Here is a 15,609-nt window from a genome sequence, read left to right on the forward strand (position 1 = left end):
GTTCGAAGTTTACTGATTTATCAACTTAAATCTACATTTTTTTGTTACCTGTTAACTCGAATACACACCACACATGTATTTAACAACCTGATAAAGATCATAAAACCGGGCATAGGTGCGAGTGTGCTAGACAATGGCTTCATTCGATAATGATTGACGGGGTCGGAGTAATTAAAGAAAACAGCATCTGTTTAATGCATTAACGATGTGTGAACATCGTCAAGTAAGTTATTAATCAATTAGGTTATGTTGTAAATTTATGACGAATTTTGCAAACACTTTGTAGGCATATCCGCGACAGAATATTTTAGTGCAAAGAGGGGGGATATTGTTCTTACCTCCATCTGCAATGACTGCCGCAACCTCCCTTCAACGCCTGACATCAGCCTAAACATCAGCCTAAACTTAGAAAATGTCGCGCAGTCGACTATGCTTGAGGTACTAGTTACTTCTCCGATATTATTGTTATAAATATGAAGTATATTCACGTTTAAGGTAATTAAGTTTTTACATAAGCCGTAAACACCCATACGTATTATTAAATTTAAACAATGTTAAAAACTACATTATTTGTGTATCTGTGTATGCGTAAATAGTGACTTTAAATAAACTGCTTTAATGTGCAAAACTACTATATATATACATTTTAGTCGCGCTCTGTAAAATGGGGTTTAATGCATGTGCGAAAAGTATTTCTTTTTTTTAACTATATTACGTAATGAATTAAGTATTTGTATATCAGTTACCGTTATATTTTTCCGTTTACAGAAACAGACAAAGAAGCAAGCTGTGTGGCGATGCAGCGTGCGACGGAAAGCGTTCATTTGTACCGCGTCGGTCACGCAAGAGGGTGACATATTTCAAGCGAAAAGGACGCACACTCACGCTGCTGACCCTTCGATGCGGAAGAAAGTGGAATTGAAACGTAATGTAAGTTAGAATGGCGTGTTTATATATGTACGAAGTTTTGATAAAATAGAGAAAATGAAACGTAATATAAATTATTGATATATTGATGTAAAAAGTTATTTAATCATATCTTGTTAAGTTGTATATATAAAATGTATGTTGTTTTGAGAAAATAGAGAATATATGTATGTTGTAATCTATTTCAGTTGAAGACAGCGGCAGTGGCTGATGTGTTCGCGGCCTCCCGTAGATTGGTTGATGACCATATGAAAATTCGGCCCAAGCACCAGGCTTTTTCGGCCCCATTTTTTTTAATAAACAGTTGAAAATATGTTGGTCGAAGCAATTTAAAACTATGGAATATTGTTTATTACAGTAATATTTTGTCTTTATTGGGGATTAATCCAGTTGAAAAAAGATTATCTTGTCTTTTGCTTCAGGTATATCGTCGTCGAAATGAGAAGAATAGATACAAGAGTATGGAACGGCTTTGAAAATAAAACAAACTATAAAATAATTCCTATTACATATAATTGGATAATTTAAAAGTTATAACAACAAGGAATGCATACGTATTAACAACACAATACATTAATTTACTATACTGTAATTACATAATACATAATTTACTGCACACAGGTTGTTAATTTTATTAATAACTCAATTACATCATCATAATAATCATCATATTAATATTAATCATCATCATTCATCATCAGTCACAATCATCGGCATAATAATAATAATGCCATCATCATAATTATCATCATCATCATAATTATCATAAGAAACATCAGTATTTAAATCATCATCATTAAAATAATCATCATATTAATCATCATCATTCATCATCAGAGTCACAATCATCAGCATAATAATAATAATCATCATCATCATTATCATCATAATCATCTAAGAAACATCAGCATTTAAATCAACGAACGAATCCATTATTGTTTTATAGACACTTATCAATTTATTTTCATAAACAATCAAAGTTTACATTTTATTCTAATTGACAGCATACACTTGTTCACACATCGTTAATGCATTGAACAGATGTATTCTTTCATTACTCCGACCCCGATCATTATTGAATGAAGCCATTGTCTAGCACACTCGTACCTATGCCGGGTTTAATGATCTTTATCAGGTTGTTAAATACATGCGTGGTGTGTATTCGGATCAACAGGCAACAGGTAACAAAAAGGTAGATTTTAGTTGATAAATCCGATTGATAAAAAACTTTCTAATATTGGAATATTGGTATTTGTATAAACGAAACTTTTATAGATTAAATATTGTATACACGAACCATATGTAGATTATATGAGAAATATACTCTGAAATAAAAACTTGTGTGAGCGGAGGGCCGAGTGGAAAATCTTAATAATTACTTGGACATAAATAAAAAATCGCTTATATTCGACACTTAATTGACTGTCGAAAATCTAAGACATAATATATTTAATAAATAGAGTTTCAATAGACACGTACCTGTATTGCAGGTGCGCTGCTGCCATTTATCGCAAACGTCTCATGTGATGCCATGCTGCGGCGAGCGAACGGCCTTCTTACAAAACCGACACGCGTCCTCCTCCATCACAAATTCACAATCACTAACACTTACACTGTTCGTTATAATTTATGTACGATTAACACAAGTTACATCCAATATCATACCAAATTTCACTAATTATAGAACTAGTAACCTAAGTATAACATAGACAGCAAAATGATTTATGATACCAATGAACACAATAATAGCACTTATACGCTTTTGCAATAATTCTGTTATTATAACTGCTAAATAACCGACAAAAAAAAACAATAATGGAACATATAAAACAAATACTCATCATTTACACCTTTAATCAAACGCAATATTTAACAAACAAACCGACAATCGATGCAATTAAAAGCCGGCACAATTGAACAATTAAAACAATTACATGCATTGGTAACAGTTTGTAAAACGATAATGGTTTACAACTAATTTCATTTAATCATCAATAATCAAAAGCAATACAAAGGAACAAACCGACAGCACACTATATAATTTTAAACACTTTATTCAATCATACACCCGCTGTAACAAAAATAACAGAAAACGCAAGAAGAGCAAAGGTTCGCCCCCCGAACAAAGAAAGTGAAATAAGCGCGCCAACGTTCAATCACCGAACACACACATGGCTACACAAACGATGCAGAGCGCAAACGGCCAACAAGTAAGTTACTATCAAAATGGACATTGCTATACTCCTGGGCCGATCCAAAATCAAAATCAGAGTTTCAATAGTTTTGTATCGCCAGGGTATAATTGTATTCCAATGATGAATCAATCGGCGTCGCCTTCCTTTACACAGTTCCCAACACAGTCCCAGGTACCGTTAACGTCTTCAGTTTTTGTGACAAGTGATCAATTCTCAGCCCTAATCCAGCGATTAGATAGAATAGACAATAAATTGACACAACTTGATGGGATCCAGTCATCTGTGAAAGCAATAACAGTACGTCTTGACCAGATAGATAAATGGGTCAATGACATGGAGGTCAAATTTAAGGACATTGAGCGTAGCAGGGAGTATGATTCCAAGAACATTGACGAAATTAAGAAAAATAATTCTCAATTTGATGCCTTAAAAGCAAATATAAGACAAATAGAAGAGCAACAGAAAACGATGAACACAGAAGTAAGGCATGATATTACTGATATAAGAAGTCGAAGCATGAGGGACAATTTGCTTTTCTTTGGAATCCCTGAGGTTCGAGACAGCGAAAATAGAGAAAAAGATTCGGAATGTGTAGATAAGGTATTACATATCATAGAAACCAAAATGGGGATAGAGAGTGCAAAAGAGACAATCAAAATACACAGAGCGCATAGAATAGGCAAGTACAGTCAACACAAGACACGACCTATTGTCGCAAAATTCGCCTATTTTCCAGATAGGGAACGTGTAAGACAAAGTTACAAAAAGCTTGAACGACCATATGGTGTCAGTCAGCAATATCCACCGGAAATGATGGAAACCCGAAAGCGCCTTATACCCATTATGCTCGAGGCACGGAAACAACAAAAAGAGGCTTACATCGTTTGTGACAAATTATACATAAACAGAACACTTTACCAGGAGCCATCGCAATCAAGGAATCGCTAGAACGGGAGCGAGAGTGTCGTACGATGCATCGCATGGAACACCGAAGGGCTAACACAGCAAAAAAAAGGCCAATAGAGACTTCAGTAAATACTTAAACCAGTTTGACATTATATTCCTAAGTGAAACATGGACTAATAAAAACAGTGACATTGACTTACAAGGTTATAAATTATTTCACTCGTACAGAAAATACCAAAATCGACGTGCGAAACGTAGCAGTGGAGGAATTTTAGTTTATATCAAAAATAATATTGTTAAGGGCGTTAAGCTAGTTAAAAACGATCACGATTATTTACTATGTATTAAGTTAGATAAGACGTTTTTCCAGAATGCAGAAGATATGTATATTGTATTTACATATATTGCACCAGAAAATTCACCTATTCACGATATGGTTAATACAGATGCATTTTTCCAATTAGAAAACGATATATGTAATTTTCAAAACAAAGGAATAGTATTAGCTTGTGGTGATTTTAATGCAAGGGTAGGGCAGAAATCGGACTTTGTACGCTATGATCGACATGTATCTCAATCAACAGATGACGAAAGTGATATTTACATTCCTCGGGTATCTAATGATAATAGAACTAACGCATTTGGCGACAGATTACTGGAGTTATGCAAAGCTCGTGATTTACGAATATGAAACGGTCGAATAGGTAACGATGCGAGTATTGGTAAATTCACGTGTTTCACGCATAATGGCGAAAGCGTTGTGGATTATTTGTTAGCAAGCTACAATTATTTTGACCATATAAGGAATTTCTGCGTTCAAGATTTTACCGAATTTTCAAATCACGCACCACTAACATTTGATTTAAAAACAAATACAAAAATATCTGCTCATAATATAAACGCGGAAAGTTATTACGTTAAATGGGATAATAATTATAGTGATCAGTTTTTAAGGGATTTGACTACAGGAGTTAACCGGTTATGCGAGGACCTTTATCAATGCAAAGAAAATAACTTAGATACGGATGAAATGGTCGACCGATTCACTGTGTTTTTAAATAATAACGGAAATAAATATTTTAAGAAGGCTAAACCACGACATAAATACTCACAGTTTTCAAACACAAGTAATAAATGGTTTGATATTGTATGTAAACAAAAACGAGATATATATGTTGAGAAGTTAAACAGGTACAACTTGTATAAAAAGGGTCATACTAGATATGATATGCTTACAGCGAAAAAAGATTATAAGTATCAGTGCAGACAATCTAAGCGAAATTTTAACAGGAATCAATATCTTAAAATGAATGAAATGCGATTTAAAAAGCCAAAAGAATTTTGGAAACTTTTTAAAAAGAAATCATTTAATAATGCGGGTGATAATATTGACATAGATGCCTTTTTTGAACATTTTAAAAATTTATCTTCTTTAATTAGAAGTGACGATGAAAAAGATATTATCGAATACGTAACACGTCACAATACAGATAACATGACGTCAGGAACATTTGAAGAGTTGGATATTTTATTTACAAAGGAAGAAATACGAAAGGCAATACAATTATTGGGAATAAATAAATCTCATTCAATTGATAATATTATATACGAATATTTTAAGGCGGGAAAGGATGTGCTTGATACACCACTGGAAATATTATTTTATTATATTCTTGAAAAAGGGTCATTTCTCAAATCTTGGTCAAAGGGAGTAATTATACCTATTTTCAAAAAAGGAGATTCATTCGATCCTAACAACTATCGAGGCATAACGTTAGTGAGCTGTTTCGCCAAACTGTTCACAGTCGTAATAAATGAACGGCGTAAAAAGTGGGCTATTGTAAATGATACGCTCACAGACGCTCAGTTTGGATTCAAAACCAATTATAGCACCGTGGATGCTATTTTCCTACTAAAGGCTTTTATAGATAAACAACTCAGTACTAAAAAGAAACTATACTGTTGCTATATCGACCTTATGAAATGTTATGATTCAATATATCGAAACGGACTATGGTACAAGCTTATTAAGAGCGGAATAAACGGTAGATTGTTGAAAATTATTCGGTCTATGTATGATGAAGTGAAATTATGTGTAAGACATATGGGGACGTTGTCGGATTTCTTTAATTGCGAAGTTGGATTATTGCAGGGGGAGACAATCTCACCTATACTATTTTCTCTTTTCGCTAACGACATCGAACTCTTTTTGAGTAATAACAATGAAAACATGATCACGTTGGACCAGCTATCTATGTATTTGTTATTGTTTGCGGATGATGCTGTATTTTTTTCAGAAACACCAAAAGGATTGCAAACATCTTTAGATAATCTATACGAATATTGTGAACGATGGAAGTTGAAAGTGAATGTAGAAAAAACAAAAGTGGTCATATATAAAAAGGGAGGAAATAATTCACAGACCGAGCCAATTTTTTATAACAATGAGCAAATAGAAATGATTCAGTCATTTAACTATTTCGGCATTGTACTTTCAAGTGGTGGATCATTTTTACAAACTACTCAAGCTTTATCCGATAAAGGCTTAAAGGCTATGGGGTCGCTTTTTGCAATCACCAAAGACATGCATGTTCCTGTTAAAATAATGTTAAATTTGTTCGATTCTTATGTTACTTCAATACTGTGTTATGCATGTGAGGTTTGGGGGTTTGTAAATGCTGATGATATTGAAAGAGTTCAAAGAAGATTTTTAAAACGAATACTGGGTGTCAAAATGTGTACCGCTAATTCAGCTGTGTACGGGGAACTAGGGCGATACCCATTATATATAAATCGCTATGTACGAATTATAAAATATTTCATAAAATTGTATACTGTTAAACAAACTAATTGTATATTATAAAGTACACTATGTTATATGAGAAATGGTGCTGAAAATATAACACGATGTAACAATTGGATTACCAAAGTACGAGACTTACTTCAAAACACTGGTTTTGTAGATGTTTGCATGTACCCAGAATCAGAAAATGCAAATGTATTTATTCCTATATTTAAAAATAGACTATTTGATATGTACATAGGTCTGTGGCTAAATGATTTAAACGTTAAAAGTTCATTAACTTTATACAAAGAATTTAAACATCGATTTGAACTATCTGATTACCTTAACATAATCCAAAACTTTAATTTAAGAAAATACATATCAAAATTAAGACTTTCGTCCCACATGTTAAAAATTGAATCTGGGAGACATACAAATATTCCTAAAAACGAACGCAAATGTAATATATGTAACTCAAATGATATTGAAGACGAATACCATTTTGTAATTGTATGTCCACTTTATACAGATATAACAAAAATGTATATTGACAAATTCTATTATAACCGACCTAGTATGCATAAATTTATTATTTTATTAACAAATAATAAAACCAAAGTCCTAAATAAACTCGCGATATATTGTAAAAATGCTTTTAAAATGAGAACTGATACATTGAATGCAAACGTTGAGTAATTCGATGGCCTTAGTGCATTTTTAACACCTTTTTATGTACTAGTTTGGTCACTTTCGCATTACTATGCATGTGCTGATTGCTTATATATTGTCATTTTTGTATATGTAACGATGAACTGTAAATGTTCAAGTTATATGAATAAACTTTCGGTTCTGTTAAACAAAAAAAAATATAAAAAAAATAAACAAAAATATAGGGCCGAATGAGCCTGGTCGCTTTGGGGCCGAAAGAGCTTGGGTCTGAAAGAGCCTGAAATTTCGGTCTGGGCCGGAAGAGCTTGGGTCCGAAAGAGCCTGCTACCGTTTTTATGCATTAATACATTATTAATGTCATTAAACAGTAAAACTAAGGTCAAGACTTTCGAATTTAACAAGGTTACGGAAAAGTGCATTAGTGAATGTATAAAAAGACTCAATCCCTCCTAAAATTATAATAGCAGGTCGAAATAGCCTCAAAACCCCATTTACAAATATAGCAAACGCCATTATAAATAAAGGTCAATTTCCCACTAAACTTAAGCAAGCGCAGGTTACACCAATATACAAAAAAGAAGATCCTTTCAGTGAAACAAACAATAGACCAGTTAGCATCCTGCCCACAATGTCAAAGATATATGAAAAAATCATTAGCAACCAACTCACTGAACATTTTAATAATAATGTTTTCCATTCTTATCTATCAGCATTCAGGTCATCTTATGGATGTCAAACAACTTTATTAAAACTATTAGAAGATTGGAAACAAGCCCTAGATGAAAACAATTATGTAGGAGCTGTTTTAATAGACTTGTCTAAAGCGTTCGATTGCTTACCTCACAATCTAATTGTACTAAAACTCAAGGCATATGGATTAACCGAGCATGCATGTAAATTAATGTTAACTATCTATCAAACTGGTCAAAAGGGTTAAAATAAACAATTGTACTAGTAAATGGCAAGAAATCATTAAGGGAGTGCCTCAAGGCTCTCTACTCGGTCCGTTGATCTTTAATATCTTTATCAATGATATTTTTATTTTATAGATAAGTCAACCCTGTATAACTATGCAGACGACAATACCTTTCCTTCAGTCACAACAACTTAAATACCTTTAAGGAAACAATTGAATCAGAAAGTAAATCCCTGATACACTGGTTCAATATTAACACAATGTAGGCAAACACCGATAAATTCCAGGCAATATGTGTAGGTAATAAGGCTTATATAGAAGTTAAATCATTTACTATAGGTCAAAATGAAATTAAATGTGAACAAAAAGTAAAACTCTTAGGAGTGGAACTTGATTACCAATCAAACTTTGATCCACAGGTTACAAATGTATGCAAAAAGGCAGCCAAACAATTAAATGTTCTCCAAAGACTAAGCAAATTCCTGAATATAAGCACTAGGTTAATAATCTTTAAATCGGTCAAATTTTAATTTTTGTCCCCTTATATGGCATTTTTGTAGTAAATCCAACACAGAAAAACTAGAAAAGATACAGTTCAGAGTCCTTAGAATTGTTTTTAATGACTATGAATCTAGTTATGATACACTACTAAAAAAGGTTAACAGTACTACTCTTCACTTAAACAGGTTACGCCTCATTGCGTCAGGAACATTTAAATGTATTCACAATCTTTCCCCAGAATATCTTCAATCCTTGGTTAAAGTTAAATCCTCTGCCTATAATTTCAGATATTCAAACATCCTTGAGAGTCACCACAAGTAAGAACAACAAGGTATGGCAAAAATTCCTTTCGTTTTGAGGCTGTACAGATGTGGAACAGCCTCCCAGAGGATATTCGCACAGTCGACAAATATAAAGACTTTGTACGGCTGATTTGCACCTGGACAGGTTCAAAATGTAAATGCGCCATGTGTGAGTAACCTGCTTCTCACATTTTTTGCTTGCTTGTTTGTATTTGCTGTCCTGCTTATATTATTTATTTATCTGTCAGTTAACCCCTTGTTTATTACCCTTGTATATAGTGTATATGAGTTTCTTGTGTGTTTAAAACAATAAAATAAAAATAAACATGTATATATGTGTATAAATGTGCTATGTAGATGTTTTTCATGTGATAAAATATGCTTTTTTTTAACTCCCTTCTTGTGTGTTTTTTAAAATGTTATTAACATGTATATATGTGTATATATGTGCTATTTATTTGTTGTACTATGTAGTAATTGTGCATGTGCTTGTATATGCTTTTAAACATGAATTGTGTGCTATACTTGTTTTAATATCTTAAATTTTAATATAGGTATGCAATGCTTTGTTTGTACAACTTATAAGTGTATAACATATGTTTTAATTATGAACTATGTAAAACAGCTCTAATATAATTTTTAGGTTTATTTCCCTTTGTCGTATCTGTGTGTAACTTACAAAATATTATGCTTTTAATGAACATTTTTTACTTAATTTTTTGTTTTATATGCTCTAAATATGTCCTTGTAGTATAAATGCTTATATAATATGCTTAATCTTTCTTTCTTTCAGCTCAATATACACTTGTTATATATATACAATTGTTTTGTTGGGAAATAGCTCATGAGCTAATGTTTATTGTTATTCACATCCGACGTTAAATAAAGATTCTTGTATCTTGTATCTTATGCATATTAATTGGATTTGCCACCTTATATGAGGCTTTAAATAATGAAGTTGTGCAAGTTTTAATATTAACCTATTTTTCACATACTTGCTTTCAGCCATTTTGGTTTTCCATAAAAACATGCATATTTCGCATTACCAAAGCTAAAAAAGGGTGCATTGCATCATATCATAACATATATTTTTTTAAAGTGCTAATTGTAATCTATTAAGTCCCATATTTTCATTGTGATATTCCTTTGCACAAGACATTTACACCAGATTTAATTTTCCCCATTTTGGGGGTTCACGCTTTCAGCCAAAAGTTTTATCTATCCAAATTCTTAAGAGTTCTAGTGACTAAAACTGACAACATGTACTATTGATCATATCATCAATGGTATCATTTTAAAGTGCAAACTGAGTTTTAAGGCTGCCCTCCTTTTCATTTTGATATTCCTTTAAATAATGAAATTATCCAAGTTTTAATTTGTCCTGTTTTTCAGGTAGTTGCATTCAGTTGTTTTGATTTTCCGCAAAACCCTTGCATATTTTGCATGACCAAAGCTAAAAAAGGGTGCATTCCATCATATCTTAACTTATATTTTTTTAAAGTGCTAATTGTAATTTATTAAGTCCTTTATTTTCATTCTGATATTCCTTTGCATAAGAAATTTATACCAGATTTTATTTTCCCCATTTTGGGGGTGCACGCTTTAAGCCAAAAGTTGTTTCTATCCAAACTCTTCAGAGTTCTAGCGAATTAAACTGACAACATGTACTATGGATTATGTCATCAATGGTATCATTTTAAAGTGCAGAATGAGTTTTAAGGCTGCCCTTATTTTTATTTTGATATTCCTTTAAATAATGAAATTATCCAAGTTTTCATTTGTCCTGTTTTTCAGGTATTTGCATTCAGTCGTTTTGATTTTCCGCTAAAACCTTGCATATTTTGCATGACCAAAGCTAAAAAAGGTGAATTGCATTATATCATAACTTAATTTTTTTTAAAGTGCTACTTGTAATTTATTAAGTCACATATTTTCATTGTGATATGCCTTTGCATAATATATTGACACCAAAATTTATATTCCCAATTTTTTCAGTGCATGCTAAAAGCCAAAAATTGTTTCAATCCAAGCTCTTCATAGTTTTAGCGACTAAAACTGACAACATGTTCTATGGATCATACCATCAATGGTATCATTTTGAAGTGCATACTGAGTTTTAAGGCTGCCCATATTTTGATTTTGATATTTCTTTGAATAATGAAATTATCCAAGTTTTAATTTGTCCTGTTTTTCAGATATTTGCATTCATTCGTTTTGATTTTCCGCAAAAAACCTGCATATTTTGAGTGACCAAAGTTAACAAAGGGTGCATTTCATCATATCATAACTTATATTTTCGAAGAGTGCTTATTGTAAATTATATTGTCCCACATTTTCAGTGTGATATTCTTTTGCATAAGAAAATTACAACATATTTTATTTACCCCACTTTGCAGGTGACTTCTTTAAGCCAAAAATTGTTTCAATCGAAACTCTTCATAGTCGCAGCGACCAAAATGTCAAATATAAACTATGGATCGCATTAAATATGGTATCATTTAAGAATGCCAATTGAGTTTTATGTCTGCCCAAATTTTCATTTTGACATTCCTTTAAAAATGAAATTTATCCTGTTTTTCAGATATTTTCATAAAGCCGTTTCGATTTTCCGCAAAAAACTATATATTTTGAGTGACCAAAGCTAAAAAAGGATGAATTGCCTTATATAATAACTAATATTTTTCTACAGTGCTGATTGTACTTTATTTAGCTCCACAGTTTCATAGTGATATTCCTTTGCTTAAGAAAGTTACACCATATTTTATACACCCCATTTTGCAGATGCATGTTTTAATCCATAAAAAGTTTCCATTCAACTCCTTCATAGTTGTAATCACTAAAACTAAACACATAATGGCCTGTAACATAAACTTAAATTATTTTTCAGTGCAGATTTAGTTTTATGGTTGCCCATATTTTCATATTGATATTCCTTTTAATAATGGAATTGTGCACTTTTTATTTGACCCAGTTTTTCATTCAGCCTTTTTGATTTTCTGCAACCATGCTTAAAGACTGTAAAACTTGCTTTTTATTTTAACATAATTATATCCCAATCTGATTGAAATTATTCAAAATGGAATAAAAAATAAATTTGTTACAAAGAAATTGACTCATGCTGGCAATTCGAGAAGAAAGATTATGGGAAAATTTTGATTTCAAGCATTCGGATGACAGTCGACAAAGTTTAAGGCTATTATTGAATAGAATTAAAGCTCAATTTCAACCTGTGGCTGTTAATTACAATAAAGAAATTTAATTATAATATGAATACGGTTAAATTCCTGATTATTATTGATTTCAAAAACAATAAAACTTGGCATATCTCTGTAATTAAATTATCTTGATTGAATTTAAGTGCACACAGTTAAGGATTCCTTTATTACTTTCTTAGCTTTCCCAAATATCCATAAAAACCTTTCAAGGCAGATGTCAAATTGATCCTAGTTACTTATGTTATGTAATATTCCAATCCATACAGGACTGCCAATTCAGTCATCTAGTGTATGGCTATATGGGTGAAATATGCCTTATCAGTAGATCTCAAATTTATTATGGCAGAGACAGTATGGTGCCAGATATGGTGACAGCATGTTCTATGGATCAAATCATTAGCCCTCCAAAATTTAATCAACTTTTTACAATAATCATGTATAATTAGACATCATACTCATTCGCAATATAACTTTGTGTTAATCAGTATAATAATAGTTTGTTTATTTCGTGTAATTAAAACCGTTGATGAATGTGCTTAATTAAAAAGTGCTTCTTTTTAAGTTGAGGAAGGTTTTAATTTATTAATCATTTAATATATGATTTAATTTATAAATTTAGTCGTGTAATTATTAATATAAGAATTTAATATTAATCCTAATTGTTCTTGTTGATCAATTTATAATATAGTAAGGTAATTTAATAAGGTGTCTTAGCTCAGGTAATATTTAATACCACACAATACCTGGTAATAAGACAAAATTTCAATTTATAATATAGTAAGGTAATTTAATAAGGTGTCTTAGCTCAGGTAATATTTAATACCACACAATACCTGGTAATAAGACAAAATTTTGACTTATTACCAGGTATTGTGTGGTGTAAATGGTGGATTGGTTGTTTATTGTCTTTCTGTGTTCATTTGCTGAAATAGGTGTACGGAAGATACCTCCTCCGGAAGATACCCCCTTCGCTAAAAACGGCAGGGCGGAAGAAACCCCCTTTCATAGTTTGCATACGCGGTAGAAACACCCTCGCTAGTTTTGCATAGGCGGAACAAACCCCCTCGCTAGTTTTGCATAGGCGGAGGAAACCTTCTTCCATAGCGGAACAAACCCCCTTCCAGACGATTTAGTTACATTCAAACGCACGGTAATTGTTTACAGAAATTCACTTTAATTTTCAGAAAGTTCCCGGGAAGCATGCTGGCATGTATCAATTTTTTTTTAAAGACGAATGCTTCGGTTATTGAAGGAAAATATGTACGTAAAATCTTCGTCACTATCGGCTCTGGGCGCTAATTTTGTGTTTTTGTTATTTTTATAAATCTAGTACAAGTTAACGCATATAAAATGGTATAATCTCACTGAAACGAGTGCAAGACAAATTCACACGAGCATCTCATCATTAACAACTTGTGAACATACGGCCAGTACACCTCTTTACTCAGCACATAACAGTTTAGAAATAGATTTTCGCACCTTCATTTAATTATATAAAAGGTCCTTTAATGTACCGGCTATTGTAGATAATGATGAAAAGTTGTGTCATGATCGGCGCCTTTACGGCTCGTGTGAAGTTATGTACAGTTTTGTTTAATTACATAAGCATTCGGCTATAATTGTGTGATTTTAGGGAATGATTTGATCTTTGTAAATAAATGTAAATATATGCCTGATCGTTAATAAATGCGTGTCTTTTTTCAACAACAAATTGTTTATTGCTTTTTAATATATGCTTGTTTGAGATCTTTGTAAATAAATGTAAAAATATGCCTGTTTTATCATTAAATGCGTGTCCTTTTTGGCAACAACAATTTGTTTTATGTTTTCTAGTATATGCTTTCTTGATCTTTGTACATAAATGTTAATATATTTTATTCTATTTTTGTCTATTTTATCCTTCAATAATAATTATTCCCCCCATTCATACATTATTCGTTTTATTACCATCTTGATTAATTCTTCACAGCTTGTGAACAAACGGCCGGTACACTCCTTTAATCAGATTTAATCGCACCTTCATTCCATTATCACGATGGCGATGTTTGAGTTTCACAGATTGAATATTTAGTGTTAATCATTAACAACTTCATTAACAACTTGTGAATAAACGGCCGGTACATTTCTTTACTGTAAATCCGAAACACACTCCCGTAAGTTGGAGTTAACGCGTTTTTAATACGAAACACACTTCTGAATGTAAATGTTACCGCAACGTTGAAATATTTTTGCAGTGTAAATTCTATTTTGTGTTGACTCTTTTTCTCAATACAAAGGGCGCGAAAATTATGCAGCTTAGAAAGCGTGGGTGTATTGAGCGTTGTAACAAGCACACATCAGGGGATTGATGCATGTTCGGAGGGAATATTTCATCAAGTCTATAAATAGTCACTTATGCCGAAATTTATTTGATACAAGAGAAAAAATGGCAAGGTTTTTGTTAAAGATATTATTGAGAGCTTTTATCGTTAATATTTACCAGAAAGTGCTTTAAAAATGTTATAAACGGGATTATCGGGAAATGAATATAAACTTGAAAAGTAGCAAGCATGCAGTAATAGAGTCGTGTTGAAACGGATGTATTGGGGAATCGTTCGAGTCGGGATTTTACTACCTCTGCGGGAAAGACTTAACACTTAGGAAGGGGGTTTATTCCGCCTCTCTGAAAACACGAAGGGGGTTTATTCCGCCTGTCTGAAAACTCGAAGGGAGTTTGTTCCGCCTAAGCAAAACTAGCGAGGGGGTTTCTTCCGCGTATGCAAAATGTGAAAGGGAGTTTCTTCCGCTATGCCGTTTTTAGTGAAGGGGGTTTCTTCCGAAGGGGGTTTATTCCGGTAATCGCTGAAATATGACAATGAATGTCACATAATTCATGAATTTATCAGGAGGAAACATTATAAAATGCATGTTTATATGCCTTCTTTATAAATTTCATGAGGCATTTATATTTTTCATCTAAATTTAGAATAGCATATAATAAGTATCATATGATTTGGTGCTCATCTGCCATGCTCATTGGTATTTTCAGTTTGGCCAGGCCCAGGAGGGAGCGACTGAGTGATGGGGTGCAAAAGCGATCTCGACATTTACTTGATGAATCATCCCGAACAGCACTTGTCGATCGTCTCCTGCTCGATGAGGATGAATCCATAACTGAGAACTGAGGACGGTACTCCTCTCAACATCGCATTGT

At 32.5% G+C, this 15,609-nt stretch overlaps 1 protein-coding gene across 1 annotated transcript; it reads left to right on the forward strand.

Annotated features, from left to right (window-relative positions):
- Positions 1 to 3,242: 3,242 nt before the first annotated feature.
- On the forward strand, positions 3,243 to 4,070 carry LOC127863709 (uncharacterized). Its single transcript, XM_052403328.1, has one exon. It carries the CDS (start codon positions 3,243 to 3,245, stop codon positions 4,068 to 4,070), a length of 828 nt encoding a protein of 275 aa, XP_052259288.1.
- The last annotated feature ends 11,539 nt before the right edge of the window (positions 4,071 to 15,609 follow it).

This window comes from Dreissena polymorpha, unplaced genomic scaffold, assembly GCF_020536995.1.
Source record: "Dreissena polymorpha isolate Duluth1 unplaced genomic scaffold, UMN_Dpol_1.0 chrUn028, whole genome shotgun sequence".
Lineage (NCBI taxonomy): Eukaryota > Metazoa > Mollusca > Bivalvia > Myida > Dreissenidae > Dreissena > Dreissena polymorpha.

What these genes read in the sequence shown, in the direction of transcription:
- LOC127863709 (XM_052403328.1), top strand. Translation starts at nt 3,243, where the DNA reads ATGAATCAATCGGCGTCGCCTTCCTTTACACAGTTCCCAACACAGTCC.